The 22,728-nt window shown below is 39.4% G+C and overlaps 1 protein-coding gene and 1 long non-coding RNA gene across 2 annotated transcripts in view; one reads left to right on the top strand and one right to left on the bottom strand.

Annotated features, from left to right (window-relative positions):
• LOC129745467 (uncharacterized) overlaps window positions 1–22,374 on the top strand; it is a 136,418-nt gene extending 114,044 nt beyond the window's left edge. Inside the window, exon 3 of the long non-coding RNA XR_008737131.1 lies at window positions 22,225–22,374. This is a non-coding gene — a long non-coding RNA (uncharacterized LOC129745467). The remainder of the gene's footprint in view (window positions 1–22,224) is intronic.
• On the bottom strand, window positions 16,123–17,079 carry LOC129745459 (uncharacterized). Its single transcript, XM_055738565.1, has 3 exons — window positions 16,881–17,079; window positions 16,607–16,780; window positions 16,123–16,543 (listed from the first exon to the last, which is right to left on the bottom strand). The coding sequence occupies exons 1-3, from the start codon at window positions 17,021–17,023 to the stop codon at window positions 16,462–16,464; spliced, it is 399 nt and encodes a 132-aa protein (XP_055594540.1). The 5' UTR covers window positions 17,024–17,079; the 3' UTR covers window positions 16,123–16,461.
• Window positions 22,375–22,728: the final 354 nt, after the last annotated feature.

The raw sequence follows: 22,728 nt of genomic DNA, 5'->3' as shown, positions 1-22,728 counted from the left end.
TCTCCGTATCGCTTTGGGTTGCATGCCTTCAACTCATAACATGAGCCTTGAAGTTTTAGCAGGCATACTACCACTGAAAGATCGATTCAATTTATTATCACTCCGGTTCCTCATCAGGTAGTGAGGTCATGAACCCATTGGTAATTGATAATTTTGAAAGGCTACTTGAGCAAAATATTCAAACAAGATTTATGTCTATTTACCATATCTTCATGTCAATGCAGGTTAACCCTTCTTCGTACTGCCCAACTTGTGTTTGTAGGCCAGACTACGACGATTCTTCTGTCCAGTTTGATTTGTCTATGCAGCAGGAAATTTGTGGAATCCCGGTCTCGCATTGTCCTCTTCTGATTCCAAGAATTTTCGAAGCTAAATATAGACACGTCGATACTGATAAAATGTACTTTACCGATGGATCACTTATAGACGAAACAACAGGTTTTGGGGTGTTCAACGAAATATTTAGCACCTCTCACAGTCTCCAGTCACCATGCTCTGTATATGTAGCGGAGTTAGCAGCTATTCACTGCGCTTTGGACAGTGTCGCTTCCCGGACAGTTGGACACTACTATATTGTAACGGATAGTCTGAGCTCTGTTGAAGCAATCCATTCGATAAAACCGGGAAAGCACTCGCCATACTTCCTCGAGAAGATACGGAATAATTTGAGTGCTTTATCAAAACGTCGCTTTACCATCACCTTTGTTTGGGTTCCCTCTCATTGCTCGATACAGGGTAATGAAAAGGCCTACTCTCTGGCAAAGGTGGGGGCGATGGAAGGCGACACGTATCTACGTGAAATCGTCTTCAACGAATTTTACTTTTTGGTTCGAAGAAACTCCTTGTCAACTGGCAGCGCAAATGGGACGAGGATGATTTGGGTCGGTGGCTCCACTCGATTATCCCAAGGGTAAGCCTTAAACCCTGGTTTAATAGATTGGACCTGAGTCGGGATTTTGTTCGTATATTTTCCCGTCTCATGTCCAATCATTATTCCTTAGACGCGGTATTCTATCGTTTTGACATTGCTGGCAGCAATTTGTGTGGTTGCGGCAAAGGTTACCATGACATTGAGCATATTAATTGTTTGGTCGTGCGAGGTCCACCTTGTCGCCAGAACGAATTTAATAGACTCTCTTCGGGCCCGAGGAAAACCACCTAACGTTCCAGTGAGAGATGTACTAGCTGTGCTAGATTTGAACTACATGTTTGAAATCTACTCTTTTCTAAAAGCTATCGATCTTCGTCTATAATTCTATTTTATTTTCATTTTTCCCTTTCTATCTTTTTTTTTCTTCTAAAAAAAAGTGCTAAGCCAAGAAAAAGATTGTAAAAACAAAAAAGCGAGTTTGGCTCCTTGAAACTTAATTGTATGAGCCGTTTCAAATAAAGAATTATAAAAAAAAAAATTCTACAAATTTAGCATCTATAAGTTTCTAAACGTGTTGTGTTTAATTTTGTCCAAATAAGTTAAAAAACGTATCCAACAGCTCACGTAGTAGGGATGCTATTGGATTTTTTTTTATTAAAAAAAAAGCAGAATAAATATTCTCAAGATTTTCGATTTTTCAATAGTTAATTGAATCAATTTTACAAGTTTTTTCCTATAATTTGTTTTTTAAATAAGGTTATTATGAAACAAAAATTCTCTCAGTTCCAATAAAAGACCATTTTAAATTGTAGGATAGTCCATTTTCAAATTCAAGTGGTGTACACATCTATTGGTAAAGAAAAGAGCGAAATCATAAGGCGAAATTCGAGATTGACGAAACTTTTGTGCTTAAAGTCTAGCGCGAAAATAAAATCGCAGAAAGAGCAGTATTACAGTCAACTGAACAGCGTGGTAGAGAAAATTCCGAAGGGTGACATTCAAATCCATTTGGGCGATTTCAACGCAAAGATTGGCTCCGACCAGAGATGCCATTCTCTACCGAGAAAGACGGAGAACGGAGAAAAAATTACCCCCGTGCGATAGCTGCAAATCACCCGGGTGAGTTTTTTTGTTCCTCTCCACAGTTTATTCGCACCCCGGTTTCGAAAGCCAAACACACCTAATTCCAATAGCTCTAGCGTGCGATAAGTTGTCACCGTAGAGCACCCCGGTGAAAACACAGGATCGAATGGTTTAAGCCACGAAAAAGCAAAGACAAAAACAAACACTATGGTGTGCATAATAATAGCATCAACAAACGATGAATGTTTCGGGTGAGTCGTTCAGCTTCGTATGTGTTGGTAAACGCAACAAGCCAAGCCAGCTGCCGTCGCTGTCGTTCTCTGTGGTGAAAACATTTTTTCACTGTAGTGTGTGTTCACTCTGTCGTGTTGATTTACAGATTCTCTACAGAGGTTCGGCTAAAAATCTCTGCGGTGCGTTTCACAGAATCTCTACCGAGAATCGAAAACCGAGCACGTCGGTGATTCTCGTTAGAGAAATTGCAAGCCTGGCTCCGACAATCAGGACCTTGAGCGCATCATGGGGCGCCATGGCCTAGGACAGATGTGCGAAAACGGAGAGCTGTTTGTAGAATTTCGTGGCAACAACAACATGGTGATCGGTGTATCGCTCTTCCCCCATCGCCCATAAGGTCACTTGGGTATCTCGAGATGGTCGAACAAAAAATCAAATTGACCACATCTGCATCAGCCGAAAATGGAGGAGCCTTCTTGATGTCCGCAACAAACGAAGCGCATCTGACCATCACCTCGTTCTTGGCGAGATACGACTAAGAGTTGCGCGAGGAGAAAGTCGGGTGTCGATACGACGTCCGCCGGTTGGAGAATCCAGAGGTGAAAAGGGCATATGTTGAACAGCTTGAACCCCGAGCCTCGGAGCTGCCGACAGACGGGAACAGTCGAAGAACAGTGGTGTGGAATCAGCAATGCCTTTATCACGACGAGCCATGGTACACTCGGTAAAGTGTGTGGAAGAAGAAGTGAATGGATTTCGGATGAAACTTGGAGGATGGTCGATGATCGGAGAAAGGCGAAAGTCGGAATTGAGCAGGCATGTACCGGATCAGCCAAAGCAGCCGCCCGCTTACGATATGCGAAACTGGAAAATGCAGTTAAACGAGCTTGTAGACGAGAGAAGAGAGCCTGGACAAACTCCCTAGCCGATGGAGATATCCGAATAATTTATGACATTTCTAGCCGCCTCAGTAGTGCAAGGACAAATGCAATAATGCCGTTAAAAGACCGAGCAGCTCAGTTATAGACCGATCGAACAGATCAGCTCAAACGATGGACTGAGCACTTCGAACAACTCTTCCGAGTCGCGAATAGCGATGGCCAACAGAACTCGCAGCTCGAAGCGCCAACAGTAATTCACATCAATGGCGTCAACTCGGAAGCGCCCTCGATGGCTGAAATAGAAGCGGCAATCAAAGACATTAAATCCAACAAAGCACCTGGGATCGATTGCATCCCTGCTGAAATGCTGAAAGCCAACCCTGCCTTGTCAGCAGAAAGGTTTCACCGTCTTTTCGCTGACATTTGGGAAACTGCAACATTCCTGGCCGACTGGATGCAGGGTATCCTCGTAAAGGTCCTGAAGAAAGGAGACCTAACAGAGTATGGTAACTGGCGAGGCATAACGTTGATCTGTACAGCCCTCAAAGTACTCTGCAAAGTGATCCAGGAGAAAATCGACGCCAAACTACGACGGCAACAAGCTAAATAATGATCCTGACGATCATGCGTGGACCACATCACAACGCTACGAATCATACTGGAACAAATTAGGCGGCATCCATAAATTACGTAACGCAAAAACTGCACTTTTTTGACCCCCTCCCCCCCGTATGTCACAAATCGTAACGCTTCGACGTACCCCCCTATGAAAATTACGTAACGCTAATAACTACCCCCCCCCCCCCCCCATTATTTTTAAATACTGATTTTCGATGGTAAAAAAAAATTTAAAATAAATTTTTTAACGTTCTTCATAACGAAATCAATATCTATCCATATCGTTTCTTAGTACTCATTGATGATAATTCTCTGATAAAATAAATTGAAAGTCTTATTACATTTGCTCTGTGCTTGTTAACTGATGATCTATCTTGTTTACTTTATTTTGTTCAAGGAGCAAAACTTGTTACGCAACCAAAATTGCATTTTTTTATCAATTGAGAGAAAAAAATAGTATAGTTTCCGTATTAAGGTTGAATTGAGTTCATGGGGATAAGTGTACCTAATACTCGATTTTCCAACAGTTATTTCCCGGGTATTCAATACACATTTTAAAGAATCTATATCAGAATCTTTAAAGAGAAAAGGTTCCAATCCAGTTTCAATCATGTTGAAGCTCCCAATTTATAAGCTGATTTTGGTTTGCTTATCATTATGCTAAAATTGCATGACATCAAAATAGCTGCGATTAGGGTAAGTGAGCCCTATTTTGGCATGGTCCTTTTCTTGGCATGCCAACATACCTTTTCATGTTTTTCAGGTCCAAATTGAGCTTAAAAAATTTTGAATATATTTTCATTGCGAAGAGAATAATTTGTTTCAAATCTGTGCATAACAAATTTTTTGATTGTTTGTACTTTAATAAAGAAGTTAATTTTTTTCGATCTGCATCCTAGGAAATTATGTTGGAAATCACCGTATGAAAATCAGATGAACTCACCTTTCTAGTGCAACTGTTAAATTCACATGCGCTTTCAAACGCGGATATTCATTTGAAAAATTTGCAATAAATACTCATGCTTACAGTTTAACTCGGCAAAAAATCAAAAAATACTAGAAAGACTAAAGAGTGAATATTTATTTAGGTTTTGAATAAAAATTTAAAACTAATTTTGTTCCTTTTCTTGGCATGCAACTTCAATCGAAATACACCACCAGTGTTGGAAGCTGGAAAAAATACATGTTCATTAAAGAGGTATTTTTGGGCTGATGTTTTCCCTAAAACTTCATTTAAAACTACGCACAAATTTTTTCATACTAATTGGGTTGTATGATTAGACCGTTGCTATCAAATTAAGCTTCGAAATAAGTTGGAGAACATAAGTGATTCGACTAACTAAAAGTCATATCCAAGCATTTTAAATGCAAAAATCGCTATTTGGGAACCATGAATCGAAGGTACATTGGTATGCGTGCGAACAGCATTTGCATTGCAGTCTGCCGAGCAAAAGCCACGTGGTCTCCTACAGAACACAGTGGTTCGAAATATTAAAAAAAAAACCAAGTTAAACTAAGCATCTCACAAGACTTAAGATGTTTTTCTTATCTAAAAATTGTTAGATCGATGGCAATTTATGACTTTAGTATATAAAATACATAATTAATTGAGTTTTGGAATCGTTTTCTATAGCTTGGAAACCATATACCTACTCAGATTTAATTTTTTGGAATTTTGTTCTAATTTTTTTCATGGAAACAGAAGTTGGAAGTTCAGGAAAATATCGTTTGCTTTCCAATTATTCCTTAAAATATTTGATGTGAGTCGAATTAAAAAAACTGTTTTAGCAAGGTTTACATTCTAACATCTATTTGGCGTGTCAAACCACTGCGCAACACCCCGGGCATTCGAGATGGCTCTTACTAGAAGCTCATAATCTCAGCTAACAAATTCAATAGGGCAAAATTTTTAAATACCATTCAAGGAATTTTTCAATTTCTTACTTTATGAAGTCAAACTCCACAATATGAAGACAGTTGTTTGGTAGTGAAAATAACCCTTTGTGTCGCAATCGCATTGCGGAATTTCTGGAATTCCGACTTTTTGAAATGAAAGCTTATTTTATGCTTCCCTTTCAACCAAACTTCATCAATGTTTTCAAAAGCCTTTTAGTTGTATGAGTGGCGCCCGGTGTTCCATCGTCGCATAGAACTTTACGCTCAGCTGACGTCATTCTGTCAGTGGCCTTATATTCAGAATAGCCAACGATTCTGTTAACTGTCAATTGAGCATTGTTGGTAAAGATCTATTGCACTTTGCTGGTGGTCAAGAATCGGATCATCGAAACGGCAAACAATTGGTACGGCGGCCAAGTAATTGGAGCACCGCTGTGAGTACTTTGCATGCATTTTACTCACATTAATGAAAGTTCCATAGAGAAATCATATTTTTGTTGAACTCTATGTAAGTTAGCAAGTAAATTCTTCAAAGGATGTTACATGGTGCACTCAACAGGAAGGTAGGAATGTCGAAAAAAAGGGTAAATCATGCCTTAGGTGCCAAGGTCGGGTACATTTACCTAAACTGAAATTTGTAAGAAAAAATCGTTACGCAACGATGAGCATACCTCCCCCCCTCCCCTATGTCACAATTCGTAACGCTCGAGCTTACTCCCTCCCCCCCCCTAGGAGCGTTACGTAATTTATGGATGCCCCCTTAATGAATTCCAGGACTCTCTTCTGCTGGTGATCATTGATTTCGAGAAAGCATTCGACCGACTTAACCATGAAAACATCTGGGCTGCTCTAAGGCGACGAGGAGTCCCAGATAAAATAGTCCATCTCATCGAAGCACAGTACGAGGCCTTTTCGTGCAAGGTCTTGCACGACGGTGTCTTGTCCGAACCAATCCCGGTAACTGCTGGAGTGAGACAGGGATGTATCTTATCACCGCTACTTTTTATAATCGTAATGGATGAGATTCTGACTGGATCGATCGACTGTGCACCGAACCGAGGATTGCCGTGAAATCCTTCAACAATGGAGCAACTGAACGACCTTGACCTGGCAGACGATATTGTTTTGCTCGCCCAAACACAACCGGATATGCAGAGCAAACTCGACGACCTCACCGAAAACTCCAAGGCAGCAGGTCTCAAAGTCAGTGTCGGAAAGACCAAGTCGATGGAGATCAATACAGGAAATCCCTCCAGTTTCATGGTAGCTGGGCAACAAGTGCTTCCAGTATCTTGGTAGCCAGATAACGCCTGATGGTGGTACCAGGAAAGACATCGAAACCCGGATCAGAAAGGCCCGATTTGCATTTGCGAGTCTCCGGAACATCTGGCACTCACGTCAGATATTTCTACGAACGAAAATTCGAATCTTTCACTCAAACGTCAAATCTGTATTGCTGTACGGGTGCGAAACTTGGTGCACATATACGGTGACGACGCGAAAACTACAAGTATTTGTAAACCGCTGCCTGCGGAGTATCATCCGCCCTTGGTGGCCTGGCAACTGGATCTCAAATGAGGAACTTCATCACCGGTGTCATCAAAGGCCGCTAGAAATAGAGATTCGGGAACATAAGTGGAGATGGAGCTTTGCAGAAAGACGCTTGAATGGAATCCAGAAGAACATCGAAGAAGGGGCAGACCCAGAAACTCGTGGCGGCGAAGCCTAGCCGCCGAAATCCGAACTGTCGACGAGATTCTTGACTGGGACCAGGTGAAGACGCTGGCTCCGGATCATCAACAGTGGAGATCTTTTACCACGGCCCTATGCACCGGAGGATCGGCGCAGGAACATTAAGTAAGTTAGTGAGTAATACATTTTGGAAATTCTAAAAAAATAAACACTAAATTTGGCCCGGTTGAATTTTATCAATTATTTGATAAACTGATGTGATTTTAATATGAAAATATTTTTTTAGGTAAAGCGCAACCGCATGACTGTAAACTGTTTACATTTGGCAGTTGCGCTTTTTTGAAATGTTACGCTAGAAATGTAGTATGCCATGACTCAATATTATTTTGACATTTTTGAGGCAAACACGTGCCATGTGTGTTGGGCTAGAAGCTGCATGCTTCGGAAGGATTTGTTTACGATTCACAAGACTGAGTTAAAATTAATTCTTTTAATCTATTTGATCAATTTGACAGCAACCTCTTTAGGAATGTCGGAGTATCAATTGGCCTGGAGTTTTGTAATCTTTCAGCACCTGTCGAGGATTTTTTTTTTCAAGGAGAATTAAAACCTGAGTTGTAGCATAGAGTAATTGAACTGAAAACGAACAGAAGAAAAATCCTCAAGAAGGTGTCTTTCAGAAACGAAGAAAAGAACCAAAAACAACTGGTTAAGCTCCACAACCACAACCGTCTTGCAGTAACTGTTGCAGCATGTTTGTACATTATTGTATCGGTGTAATAAACCGCGGGCAGATACTAAACGTGGAGACACCCGAAGGAGAAACGATCCCCTCGCCATGTTCCACTAATTGAAATTTCAAATTATTCCTCAATTTACTGTTATTATTTATTTTATGACTCCATTTTAGATGCTGTTTTGACTGGCGGATTCAACAGTGCCATGTTAACAGGCTTAATTTGAATGATTTCGGTCGAATTTGTACGACGAGGGCTAACGCAGATAGGCGGTTAGGGTTGAAAAACCTGATATGCACTACTCTAAAACCATTAACATGATCTTCGCATTTGCTAGAGCTGAGATGGGGGCAATGAATCAAATTTGCCAACCGAAAATCTGTTCCGCCGTGACTAATCTTTATTCACACCTCAAAAAGTGGAGTAACATTCCTGCATAAAATAGCAATAAAAACGATACCGTCAGAGTCCGAGCCATAGCTAGAGCACTGTTTCTTCCGTTTCTGCCGTTGAAAATGTGTTATCAGTTTAATTGCCTATAAACACCGCTAATAGCCAATTTTTCCGGTACCCCTATCGGAGGTTCCATCTCCCCATCCATCTGCATATCTCTTTTCTGCGGCTGGCCGACGAACGAAATTACAACCCATAAAATAAAATAAAACAAGACCCATCAAATCCGTTGTCGAACCTTCTTAGTTCCAGCGTGTGGTTTTCATTCACTAGTTTTTTTTTTTTGGGATATCTTTCTCCTAGCGGAAACCCGGAAGATCGACCAGTAGTTTAGTCGGTGGAAAGCATGGCCAAAAAAGTGAGCCATATCGCCACCACGCACCGACCCATGATGATGATGATAGTTTATCATGACGTGACTGTTTGAATTACCCCTGAAGGTATAGGTTACGCACCCACCCGAATTTCATTGAAGCTTCCCTTCCAAAAGCGTGTTTCTCCGAATGAGATGTGCGTGTTTGATTCGCTTAAAATTATACAAAAAGAAATCGAAGCTCATAAGCATATTCATGTAACATCGATTACTATTATGTTGTTGTATCAAATTGTATGTGAAGAAAAAAAAACATTAAAATAAAAACACAAGCAAGCATTCATCTTGTTTGAAGCAAACTTGATTCGTGCTGCCGTTTCCGAAATAGATCATTCAGCAGCCGTCGATTCGAGAAAAAACGACTCAAACCATTCAGAGTCCCTCTAAAACCTCACCTCTATAATCTTAGCGTGCTATTCTTGATTTCGTTAATCTATAATTATAGTAAGAAGCACCGCTTCTTTCTTCGCTTTAATCGGATTCTCTGCTCTATTAGTACCAATCGATTTGCTCAACTTCTAAACAGAGGTGTGCGTACGGTGCGGTTGATCTGGGTTTTACATTTTTGATTCACTCCAAATAATAATTAAACATTCGGTGCAAAATAATTAGAGCGAAAAACAAAAACAAAATATAGAGGCAACGAGGGGAAATTTAAAATAAAGTATTGATGTTTGCCAATGTATTTAAACTGAGGATTTATCCAGACTGTTCTCGACTGTACATTTTAATGTTTTATTTTCTAAATTCTGTAATTCTAAAAAATAATCAAAATCGACTTTTTTTAGAGAGTTTAAGTAGGCGTTGACTCGCGGGGACGTAAAAAATTTTCGCTCCGTGAAAAAGTCGTTCTAATTAACTGAGGAGGAAAAAAGTTTGAATAAGGAAGAACCAGTATCAAATCCAGTAGAAAATAGCCGCAAAGTAAAATTTTGAGTGTGCTGTGCTGAACAGAATGTGCGAAGAAACAAATCAGCTGTTGAAATTTCGGTTGCAGTGAAATCCGATATCAAAACAGCATCAACCTGGCTCCTGCCAACTTTAGATGTACAGGGTCCGGCAATTGAATTGCTACATTACTCCAACAGTAATTATTTCGTTGCACACGAAACAGTATTGAACGACCCCTCGTTCGCTTTGTTTACATTAAGTCTTAAGCGGGCCACAGACTACACCACATTTGTACAAATGCGATGAAATTCGATAAATTTCTGTCGCTGTGAGTGAAATCGGTCGGGATCGAAATTATTTGTACAAGCAACCCTCTGAGGCATGGTGTATGGTGCTGCTTGTACAAAACTCAGGCCTCAGCCGGGGTGGAGAGGGTTTTTGTTGTTGCAAGCAGTCGTTTGTGCTCGCGTGAAATATGTTTGTATCGTGTGTGGGCGAGTGTAGAATCAAACAATCAATGGAATCATCGAATTTGCTCAAGCCATTTTTGTAGCCTATGGCCCGCTTTAGCTATCATTGGATGTAAGTGTTACTTTTGTAATCAGGTGTTATCCGAAAAAATGGATCTCGAGCAGAAACGTAGCGCTGTGGTTGCCTTGTTCCTAGCTGGCAAACAACAGACAGACGGCGGCAACGCTATTCAAACCGTATGGAGCACATCTCTCAGATTTCCCCTCAGATTTCCCCTTTTTTGACAGATTTAAGCTTTTTTCTTCAGATTTGAGCTTTCATCTCCTATGCTCTCAAGGCAAAAAAAGCTTAAATCTGAGGAAAAAAAGCTTAAAAACGAGATTCACCAAGATTTACTCAAAAGATGTTTGTCACACGATACATAGACAAATCGTGTAACGTTGCCGGGTCCTGACGGCAGAAGGACATAGTTCGTGAGATGTCCGATATAAGTGTGTGCAGAAGTTTTGTATACCGTACAGTCAAAAGATACCTGGAGACCGGAAGGGCCAAAAAACGATATGATGGGGGACGCCGACCTACTGTGGTGACACCAGACCAAGCCCTACAAGATCCAAAAGGTTCAAGACCTTACGGTGAAGCAGAAACAAGAACGGGTAAAAAGAGCGAAGGCGCTGCTGAACAAGGCCGCGGAAGGAAGGTTGAAGAATATCGTGTTTACCGACGAGAAACTCTTCACCGTACAGCAGTTCGTGAATAAGCAGAACGACAAAGTTTGGTTGCCAGACAGATCACGAAGCCATGCCACCATGCCATGATGGCCACCCGGCGACAGAAACCAGCATCGGTGATGGGTTGGGCCGGAATCACCCGTGGTTTTTGTCCCTGAAGGAGAGAACATCGTCGAACCGTGGGCTCGTCGACATTTTGGTTCCAGGGATTGGGGTTTCCAACAGGACTCGGCGCTGGCTCACAAAGCGAAGAAAAGCCAACTTTGGATTGCGCAACATTTTTCAGGGTTCATTTCGAGCTCCGAGTGGCCGGCGAGCTCGCCAGACCTGAACCCTATGGACTTCGCTGTTTGGAGTATGTTGGAGGCCGAAGTCTGCTCTAAGAAACATGAAGGTGTAGAGGTCCTGAAGCGACATCTCGTGGCAGCCGTGGATAAAATACCACAAGAACACCTGCGGGCTTCATACGACGCTTTCCTCGACCGTCTGCTGCGAGTAGTTAAAATCAAGGGCGAACAAGTCGAACTTTACCAGTGAATTTTGAAAAAGTAATTTGTTTTCAAGAGAAATTGAATGAATTTTAAATAAAAAGTTGACGTTTTGATCAATTTTTTATATGTTTATTTAAATGTAGCACTTCAAGCGAAAAATGTGGCCGGCCGACGATAGATAACCTATTTGATCCAATCTTTCTTACGATTGAAGACATTTGCATTGTATGTTTTTTTTTTAAAGTTAAAGGACGAACACGAAATTATTGCGACACCGAAGATGTCATGCCAATTTTCTTATAATTTTTAGAATCAAACCAAAATTTTACACATATTTTATTCAAAAATCGAAAGAAAAGTTAATCGATGGAGCCATGAGTGTAAAATTGAACGCTTTTTTGCTTGATGCCCTCCATTAAAGTCTTTACAGTGTCATCCGGTACCAGTTTCTCAGTTTTTTTTCCACTTTCTTAACATGTCCTTCTCGTCTTTGACTGGCTAAAATAGCGGAGCATCGTCGTACTGCTGCAAGAACGACAAAAGGCGCTTCTCGAGGCACTCAAGGGTCACTCTTCAGTTCGCAAGAGACGAACTTCGACATTTTCTTCTTCTTAAATTTGTCATCCATCTCGAACTTGCTCTTGCCGGTGAAAAACTTCAACCCTGGAATTTGCTTAAAATCGGCTTTTATATACCTTTCGTCGTCCATCACACAGCAGCCATAAATTGTCAGCATCTTCTCGTAGAGCTTCCGTGCTCGAGTTTTAGCCGTCGATTGTTGCAGCTCATCACGGTTTGGGAAGTTCTGTACTTTTTATGTATGTAGTCCAGCTCTCTTCTTTGCATTCTGGACGTAGCTATGCGACATGCCGAACTTTTTAGCCAAATCACAGCTTGAGACGTTGGGATTTGCTTTAACCATCCGCTTCACCTTCCCCTTCCGTCTTTTTGTTCTCCGGTTCGGGTTTTCTTCCAGCTCCTTTGCCGTGGTCTAACGTCAACCGCTCCTGGATTCGCTCCAAAACTTTGAAGACAATTGAATGGTGAATGTTCAACATTTTTCCCTACTGCCGGTGCTCCAGGTCAGGAAATTCCAGGTGTTTGGAAAGAATTTGTTCTCTCGACTCGCGTTGGTTTACCTCCATTTTCGTTGAATCGAAAAACACGACTTCGAGTTTGACAGCATGTAAACAATACACATCAATGAGAAAGTGTGCAAAATTTGGTTGATTTTTACCCAATTGTAAAAAAGGTTATGCCCTGTTGAATGTGTCGCAATAATTCCGTTTTCGCTCATATTTGTACAGAATGCATATGAAGCGTTTGGTGGGGAACTCCACGTTTTATTTCTCCCATTGCTCCAGTATCTATATCCAGTATCGGCAATGCATATTTCAATGTAACAGGGGAAAACGCTGAAAATAAAAATGAAGGACGCAAGTCTCCAGAATGCTTACATGTTTTGACTTTGTTGGTAGAAGAAGAAGAAGAAACAATCAAAAACGACTTCCAGAACAATGAATATGTTCAATAGACAACTGAAATTTTCTATGGAAAATTTAAAATTCATACTGCCACAATGTTTTCAGTTACTTTTACAGACTAATCAGCTCTGTGAATTTGGGAAGCAATTCCGTCCAGATTTAGCGCAACGAGTTTCAACTTTGTTATGCATTTGTATGGAAAAACAAAATGTTTCATACGAAATTCAAATGTGATTTACTAAAAATTCAAAAAAAAACATCAGGTGATAAATATTACTTGAATTTTGCAAAACGAATGATGCTGTTATCTTATTTTAATCGCCGCCGGGATATATTCTTAATTAATTTTTGGCATTTCGGCGAGTTGTGAAAATTCAAGGTAGAATATTTTAGAAAGAACATGAAAGTATTATAGGTGGAAAGATCAAAGCTAGAGCGCTTTGGGTAGAAGAAATTGAATAGTTGGTGAAAATGTGAGCAGGGCACCTATAATACTTTCATGTTCTTTCTAAAATATTCTACCTTGAATTTTCACAACTCGCCGAAATGCCAAAAATTAAATAAGAATATATCCCGGCGGCGATTAAAATAAGATAACAGAATCACTTGGCTAAAGAAGGGGGGAAATGGGATAACAAAAATTACAACACAATTCACCACGATGCATTTGGCAAAAAAGTAAGGCATCGGATGGATAATATGCGAAACAAAAAGTAGCAACCATCCGATGTACCTAAAAAAGTAGCACGCATCGATAGAATTGGCTTAGCAATAGAACAGCACATGTGAGCGCTGCTTGGGTGATTTTTTGCCCGGTCGGACACAATCTCACATGTGTTCGACCCGTCCGTGTTTCAATGTGGGTAGGAATGCGATGGGTTTCTTCATCGCTTCCTATCAACATTGAAACGGCGCGCGGCAAAGAATCACGCAAGTAGTTCAAAAGCTGTTCACAAAAACAAAGCCCTGCTCACATTTTCACCAACTATTCAATTTCTTCTACCCAAAGCGCTCTAGCTTTGATCTTTCCACCTATAATACTTTCATGTTCTTTCTAAAATATTCTACCTTGAATTTTCACAACTCGCCGAAATGCCAAAAATTAAATAAGAAAACGAATGATGAGAACATATCATGTATTCATATCATAATTTGTAAAACAAAAAAGATATTCGATGTTATACAAAAATAAAAAAAAATCATTTTTGACATTTTTGATAATTTTTGTCATCTTTATCACTATTGTAATTTTTGTCTAATTTGTAATTTGAGTATTTTTGACAATTTCTGTCATTTTTGTAGGTTATTTTGTGATTTTTTTTTCATGTTTGTCATTTTTTTTTATTTAATAATATTTTTCATTTTTGTCATATTGTAATTTTTGTCATGTTTGAGTTTTTTGTTATTTTTGTAAATTTTGTCCTTTTTGACAATTTTTGACAGCTTTTGCCAATTTATTCATTTTTGTCATTGTTGTTCTTTTGTCATTTTTATAAATTTTGTCAATTCACTCATTTTTGCCATTGTTGTTCTTTCTGTCATTTTGAATTAATTTTGTCAATTTTAACAATTTTTTTCATATTTTTCGCTTTTGTTATTTTTCTTGTTTCTATAATTTTTGTCATTCTTATTAGTTTTTGCCATTTTCGCTATTTTTTGAGATTCTTACTAATTTTGGTTGTTTTTATCATTTCTGTTATTCTGGGTTTTTTATGTCGACCCATGAAAAATTCATCAAACACCTCGGCTATCGGCAACCCTTACTTTTGTTTGGTTCCGACACTCGGAAGATGTCTGATAGATGTCTGGTCAACATGAAATGTCGTCAGTGATGTCACCGTCGCAGATGTTGATGAAAGCTCCGATTTGGGGATTCAGCGACAATATGTTATTTGCTATTGATTCAAGCTGATCGTGCAAAACCACTCAAAATATTATGAAGCAGTCCTCAATACAAAACCGGTGCTATTTCTATCACCAAATTTTTTGGTTATTTCAGTGATTCCTATAGTTTCATCCAGGAAACAAAATTACATTTGAAAGTAATTTACAGTATGACCCTCAAAAACTGTGAAAATTTTAGCAATCTGTTATGGGATGTTTTTTGAGATTTTTGAAGTTTTTTTGTGGGTCTTTTAGTTCCAACCAAGGTGGGTATATATTCAGGAGGTGTTCCCGAATAACGAATTCCCGATTCAGCCATTTTGGCTATGTAGGCTATGCAACTATGCGGAACTCATGAAGTTTGTTTACCAACAAACCACAGAAAAGCTGAGCAAAAAATAAACAAACTCATTGAGAGCCCCGCTCACTCCTCGCCTACTTACTGTGAAAGTCGGAGAACCTAGTGTATCTAAGAACCTTGGTTCCAACCTTTATCTATCAATTAACGTAAACAGTGCAGTATACGGAATCCACGGATGGACCATGTCCACGGTAGTGGAAGGCCACGGTCTGCGCGTACTTTAAACGTGGTAAAATCGGTCAAGACAAAAATGGAGAGGAATCTAGTATAAGATCGAATTCTTCCATGCAACGATTGATCAAAGGTGACTTGCATATGTAAATTCATCATCAAAGGCGAGAGCAAAGCGCCATTTTATGACAGAACGAATCAAAGCACTGCGGTTTGAGTGCTCAAAGCGATTTCTGTCTAAGTTGACGAAGAAGCAGCTGATCGTTGTGCATTTTCCCACAAAATGGGACCATGCCATACCTCGAAACGGACCAGGTCCTACCGGCTTCCGAGAAATTTTGGCGACAGAACACTAGCGCCAAAATAGATTTTACGGACTGAGATCCAAGCTCAAATTGTGTAATCTGTTACACACACTACTGCATAAAAATCAAAGCAGCTCGCGTTTACTTTTTTGTTTACATCCCAGTTCTCTTTGTTTACACCACAGCACAGTGGTCAAAGTTGCAAAAAAATGTGAGTTCTTACAAAGTTGTTCAAATGTGTTGAATATATATGTAACTAGATTGAACATTATGAGCTTGTGGAATATATGCTAGCAGTTGTTTTAATTTTTCATATGTTTATTTGAAACATTTATTTGCCTCGTTTAAATAAAACATTGATTCTGTACGAGACCCTCGTTTCAAAATTCATTAAATCAAAACTTGGCTATTTAACAAATTTGAGAAAATAAACTTGAAAATTATTCGAGTAGCGTCTTATTTTACATAAATTTGGTATGAGACATCCTTCCCTGGTTTACAAAGTGACATGGTTTATTCAAAATAATAAATCATCTTTTACGTCAAATGTTCAAGTTTAACGAATTACAGTTAGAATGTAACAATTGTTAAAACCATCCTTGGTTTCAAAAACTCGTTCATGACTGTCCATTAGCAGGTGATGCTAAGATGAAGATTAATTCACCTATGCGACCGGCATTGAAAATTCCATTATTTGTACATCCGAATTATGCAGCTCCTTGGCGTATTTTTTCCCAGTCTCTTGTCTGATAGCTAGTTTCCGAATCGATATCTCTCACTTGTATATCAGGACTAAATAATCTTAAAATGATGTTGTCAATTTTTCTCGAGGCACTAGCGTGGACAATCAGGTTGTTTGGCTTGCAAGATTCTTTCCTCCTGGGATCCTATATCGGAAATTCCGTCTGCTGTACAGCTGTAATTCGATTGTTGTTGGATTTGAAACATAAATTTATACACTTTCAACTTATCAACTTACCGGAGGAAAAGAAGTTTCAATTTTTCTCGAATTCTGCTAAAATGTGTCGCACTGGCAAACAATCGAGTTCGGTGTTGGCTGATTCTTCGCAAGAACGGGCAGCCAAAATTAATGATCCATCTGTCTAATTGGTTCTTCTTGATATTTTCATTAGCCGTTCCATCGGATGCTAAGCTGAAATTAAATTTGTTGATAACACATTCCTGAGTCTCCTTCTTGCATCCTGATTTGGATTCAGAATCAAATTTCGTTCACTTTTAGTTTGTTAACTTACCGGTGTAGCGAATTTCCTTGAATTTTGATGAATGCTAGGGGAATCCGTTCCGCTGGCGAACGATCGGGGTCAGGGTTGACTGGAAACGGCCAGTTGCAACAAAATTTTCCATAAACAGTGGGAAAGAATAACAATTCACCCATAGTGCAAAATGATTGGCGTGAACAATGTAAACAAAAATCTTGTTTGGGAAAAGTGACGTTTGTTTTCAATGTATGAGTGAGAGGTGCAATCGTCAACTGCAAAGCTTGGATCCCATCTCGTTGGATGGCAGCACCATATGCATTGTGTTGTTGTCTCCGAAGATTCGTTCGTGAAATAATATGCCCGATAATCTTGATAGTTAAGGATCTTTGAAACGGACCCAAACCTGACTGGAGGAGAATACGAAGTTTCGTCTAAAGGATCTTTGGCCTCCGATCGCCTGGACTCTGGAGAGAGGAGTTGAGAATGAAAGTGGACACATCGAGTTAATGATTTTGAGTATGTTTATCTACATGCCTGAATGAATGAACAAGTTTTAAAACATTTTAACATCAAGAAAAGTCATACTGCATTAACCAAATCTAATCAAGCAGAAGTCTCGATTTGATGTCTTCTACTGTTCCTTCGATACACCTCTTTTTGGTAAATCAAAAACAAAAATCTTTGAACTAGATCGCAAATAACAATCTTCGATAGCCAAACGTCAGTCCTCAGCCTAGGGAGTGCCAGACACCGGAAACGAATTAAAGAACACTTTGTGTGTCTGCGTCTGGGATCGCAGAATCCGTGGCAGCCCAGCATTGCTTCCATTTACCTACCCCTCGGTGTTCAGGTAACTTTGCGTAACTGGTCATTAGAATCCGTCGACAATAAACAAATATCATTCCGGGTTTTGGCGGTCGATTTGCCGATCATCATCATCATAATCATGAACATCAGAAGTTCGGTGGACCGTTTTTCGAGCGCCCTAATGGTCTGTGTGCTAGTGATATTTTAGTGGCTAGATCGTTTGGTGGTAAATGCTTCGTAGAAGAGCGGAAGCCAGCCTAACCATGATAATGATGGAGGGGAAAATTAATGAAACTGATCATTATGATATAACTGGTTTGGCGCTTCCACCAATGAATGAATGTCTGAACCTGCCCCTTAGATGATAGACGACGACGCCGAGCTAGGAATGAATGGCCCGGGATCGACTCCAGGATCAACCAACCGAAACCGCGATCCAGGCGGTCAATGATTTCGGTCGTGATAAGAACTGAACGATCAAATAGAAAAAAGAATGATCAAAATTTGTCATATTGAAACAAATGAAGCAAAAAAGATCACTGAAATACGATCAAATCACCAGAAAACGGTGCATGGAAGAAATGTCATCATTTCGTCGGAATCTTTTAACATTTTCAAATAGTAAAGAACCACTCCAAAAAAAGCTCCACCTGATTGATCCATTAGGCTAAAGCAAATCCATTAACCGGAAGACCCGAACACGCCCCACAACAAAACCAACAACCAAGATGATAGCAACAGCCAGCAGGTCGATCGCGTGAGCGTTATTTAACGGAATTGTCGCAGCATGAGATCACACCGACGACATCACCGGTGGGGAATCGATTGTGGTGTAAATTAGTGAAACATATTATAATCAATTGACTACATCACACCCACTGGAGATCGAGGCAAACGAATAAAAATAAAAGTCAACAAAGATATACGCCGGCCGACGGTCGATCGGTCGGTCTGTTCGAAACAAACGAGCCGAAAAAAAACTGGTTCATCCAAAACCAAATACCGCCTGTTCCCGTTTCTGGTGTCGATGAGATGGTTCATTAATTAAATTAGTTTTATTTTTATTGCCTACCAAATAGAAGCGACAAACAGCCTAGCGTTATCAGATTTCGGAGACCATAAGAGGAAGTAAAAAAACTAAACGAAAAAAATATGGAAAAAATCTGTCTTCTCTTATAGTGGATCCATCAGAACAATACTGGATAAAATCATTTTTTTTTTCTTCGTTTCTAAAATATTTTTTTACTTTTTTGATAAAGAAGACTTAGAGACTTTTCAAGATTCTTTTGATTAAAGGTTGTTTAGTTCATAGCATAGCATAGCGTAGCAAGGGGTGACTGCACACATCTTGCATTGCTTGATACACGAGTTACAACTGATGATTGAAAGCCACAAAAAATGCCAAAATTAAAATGCGAATTCAATATGCATTTCAAGTGCTGCTCTTGAAGAATCATGTAACATGTAGTATCAAAATACACACCGTGACAAGTTAATGAAATAATAAAAGGAATTTTTGAAACAACAAAAATAACTCTTTCGTTGCAATAGAATAGAACTCATCCGACCCAAAAAGCTGTTTCAGGTGGGTTTTTGAAAGGAGGTTTTATGAATTTATGGATTGACAAATAATAAAATTAAATTCAATAATATTTTGAAACAATTGAGCTCGACTAACTTTCAGTGTGTGCTACACGGCTAACTAGTACCCAAAACACGAACACGCAAAACCCAAAACTTTGTAGCAATAGTCACAATTCACTAACACGACATACTGAAAACCTAAGCTAGCTAAACATTATTTCTATCCACGGGCCCTTCCGGGATTTTCATTTATTTTTTTTTTGTATTTTTCGCGAGTGGTTCATTTTCATGTACAAGTACCGATCTGCTGCATCCTCATGCATTTGAATTATTTGAATACTGTTTTGAACAAAAAAAAAAGATTATAAAAAAATGTAACATTGAAAAAGGGAAGAATGTGGCATCCTAAATATGCTTCTGGCGAAGTATAAGCAGCGATAGCAATCGCTAATATAACTGAGCTGTCAAGTATCAAGAGCTCGATAACGTCAGATAAGCATTAATTTCGAGATGAGCCTTGTAAATGCGTCGTCCGGGATTCGACAACCACCGTAATCACCACACACAAACTTCTAATCCGAGAAAAAAAACCCTTCAAAGAGAATTTCAAGGCCTACTTCTATCAAAAATCATTTTTTGTGTAAAATCTTACTAAAAGAATGTCATGAAAATGATGAATTTTACCGGTCATATTTAGTGTTTATGTTTCCGGAACGAAATTACAGGCAAACATATAGAATACATACATACCTGCTGATCGACAACCGATCTACGACGGATGGATGGATAACAGCCGCAGCCGCAGCCATAAAAAGATCGTTCCGATGCGACCGGCGACAAAATCAAATCGATATCAATTTGATGGCGGCCTGTTTGTTGACGGAACTTCTCCTTCCTCGCATCACACCAATCGGGTTTCTATAAAGACATTCGCTCTTAATGAAATTGAATATAAATTTGTTTGTTACTGCTTATTTATGTACGTTTTTATGTTTATATTATAATTCTTTCATCGCCTTCGGTCAATTGGTTTCGGAATTTCGGATCTTTTTTTTTCTCGGATATTCACTAATACGAGTTTATATATGGATTTCTTCGCGACTTTCCACTTCGGCCGGTGTTATTTCCTCCCGATCCAGGAAAATGTCGCTTCTGTCACCGTCGTTCATAGTCATCAATGAACGGTGACGGACCACTCTGCGGCCCGAAACAAAAAAAAAGAAGAACGATGCCGATGATTTCGTTTTACGATACGTATTATGAGGTTATTCAAATGAGTGCCGTCAGTCGGTACAAAAATGTGTCATCCATATCGCCGAGAAACCTCCCCGAGGTCCCCGAAATTGATTGAATGCCTACATAAGTAGGCTCTGTGACGGAATGGCCCTCCCCCTTCCCTTAAAAAACAACCACATTTGACAAAAGTGATCCAATCCAAGCCTACCGTTTGTTGTTGTTTTTTGTTGTTGCCGCTGCATCGCCTACTGGGATGGTTGTGACTATTTGATTCCCTTGAATAGGCTTTCCCACCACGAAAAAATGCCGTCCGAGTTTTCCAGTCGAATCCATCAGCTCAGCACCAGAGGTGGTGGTGGAAGGACAAAGGGAGAAAAAAGTGATGGAAATCTGAATATGCAAATAATAAATCATCCGACCACTTCCCGAGCAGGGCACCTTCGCCGTCGTCCATCGATATGGGATAGGTAGGATTGTCAACCCCATGATTCCTGGACCGATCTAGAAAGAGTACCAAAAAAAAAAGAGAATATAAGAAAAAAAACCCTCAAGCTTTTGGTCGACCAAGCCGACCAAGTTGGTCGTTGGTGTGAAAAGAAATTTATCAACTTTCGGCTAATCGGCTTAGACGAAATGGTTTTCAGATTTGGTTCCATCGTACAAATCACCATCGTCGGTTGGGTTCGCGCACTTAGTTTGTGTTTGTTTTTTGCTTCCTCCTCCAAATCGGAAGATCTTGTTAAGAACTCTTTTGCGAAAGGAGTGGGAAAACGCAGTAATTTTACGAAAGCCCATATAACGATGAAAGCTTCATGAATATAGTAATCAGATTTTGATTGAGCAGCTGATTTCATACTGTGAGTATGATTTGATGGAGAAATTATGGGAAGATGATTTTAAAATGGTGTTAATACTGACACGGAAAATAATAAAAAGGTAAAATTTACCGAGATAAAAAGGTGAATGCTCGTGAAAGTCAAAAAGGTAACTTCTAACTTTTCGAGGTGAAACTCACCTCACAGCGAGGTAAAGTTTACCTGAATTGAGCTGAATAAAAAGGTACAATCCACCTGGAAAAAAAGGTGAATCAAAAAAGGTAAAACTTACCTCGTAGCGAGGTGAAGTTGACCTGGATTAAGCTAAACAAAACGGTACATTTCATCTTTGAAAAAAAGGTAACAATTTGCCGAACCCGTTTATTGAGGTTAAGCTGTTTTGTCATTCAGGAGCAAGTTTTGCTTTGTGCCCAATATGTGAAAATCGCAACAGAACAGTAAATGTTTTTTTAGATTTCTTTAATAGTGCTGGTTCAAGGTTCCTCGGAAGAACTCGAAGAAGGTCTTCAAGTCCGCAGAAACGCAACACGAGCTTCCTTCGTCGCCGATCTCTTGACATCGCGAATTGACTGCCCCATGCTCCTAGAAGCCATTCCTCTAAGTGTGCGACCCCGTGGACTTAGAAACCAAGATCTGCGATTGTATATTCCCATTCGTTTGAACAATTATGGAGCTAATAGCGCTATCATCGGTGTAATGAAAACATTCAACCGTTTTTCTGAGCACTTCGACTTCGACGTTTCGAGAGATGTTTTCCGTAGTAAAGTTTTAAGTGTATTGAGAACCCTGTAATTAGACTTACTACTCCTTTTATATTAATTTTAAGTCATCATTTGGACCAATATGTGTTCCGTTGATTTGTAATAAATAAATAAATAAATAAATAAATAAATAATACTTTGCTTTTGTTACAGATTGGCTGACATTCCGGAACATCCTACAGATCATTCCGGAAAAACGGGACCTAACCGGATCAATCGAAGGAGAAAGATATGAATGTGAAGGATTGCAAGAGGATAAAGCGGCCAAGGTTCCTCGGAAGAACTCGAAGAAGGTGACCGTGAGGAAGCAACAATAATTTTCTGCATTCCAACATTAATTATAAAGGTAAAAGTTCCTATTATCTTAAATAAATACCAATTCTTGAACGAATTTTGTTTTATTTTTATTGAAGAAACCAACCAAACCCAGTTAAAATTTACCTTTTAAATCAGAGGGTGGGGTAACGGTATTATTTACTATTTTGCTAGGTAAATGCAAAAAAGGTAAAATTCACCTTTTTGCTAGGTGAATGAAAAAAGGTAAAATTTACCGAGAAAGCTGGGTGGAAAAAAATCACCTCGCAAAAAGGTAAATTTTACATTTTCGTAGGTGATGGAAAGAATTAGAGAAACATAAGCTATCAAAGAACGAAAGAA

This window comes from Uranotaenia lowii, chromosome 1, assembly GCF_029784155.1.
Source record: "Uranotaenia lowii strain MFRU-FL chromosome 1, ASM2978415v1, whole genome shotgun sequence".
In the NCBI taxonomy this organism is placed as follows: domain Eukaryota; kingdom Metazoa; phylum Arthropoda; class Insecta; order Diptera; family Culicidae; genus Uranotaenia; species Uranotaenia lowii.
This window is presented reverse-complemented; position numbering and strand designations above follow the sequence as displayed.

Coding starts and splice junctions, on each gene's coding strand:
- LOC129745459 (XM_055738565.1), bottom strand. CDS start 17,023: ATGGGTGAATTGTTATTCTTTCCCACTGTTTATGGAAAATTTTGTTGC. Junction 16,781..16,880: donor CAAGGAAATTCGCTACACCG/GTAAGTTAACAA, acceptor ATTTAATTTCAG/CTTAGCATCCGATGGAACGG. Junction 16,544..16,606: donor TTGAAACTTCTTTTCCTCCG/GTAAGTTGATAA, acceptor ATCGAATTACAG/CTGTACAGCAGACGGAATTT.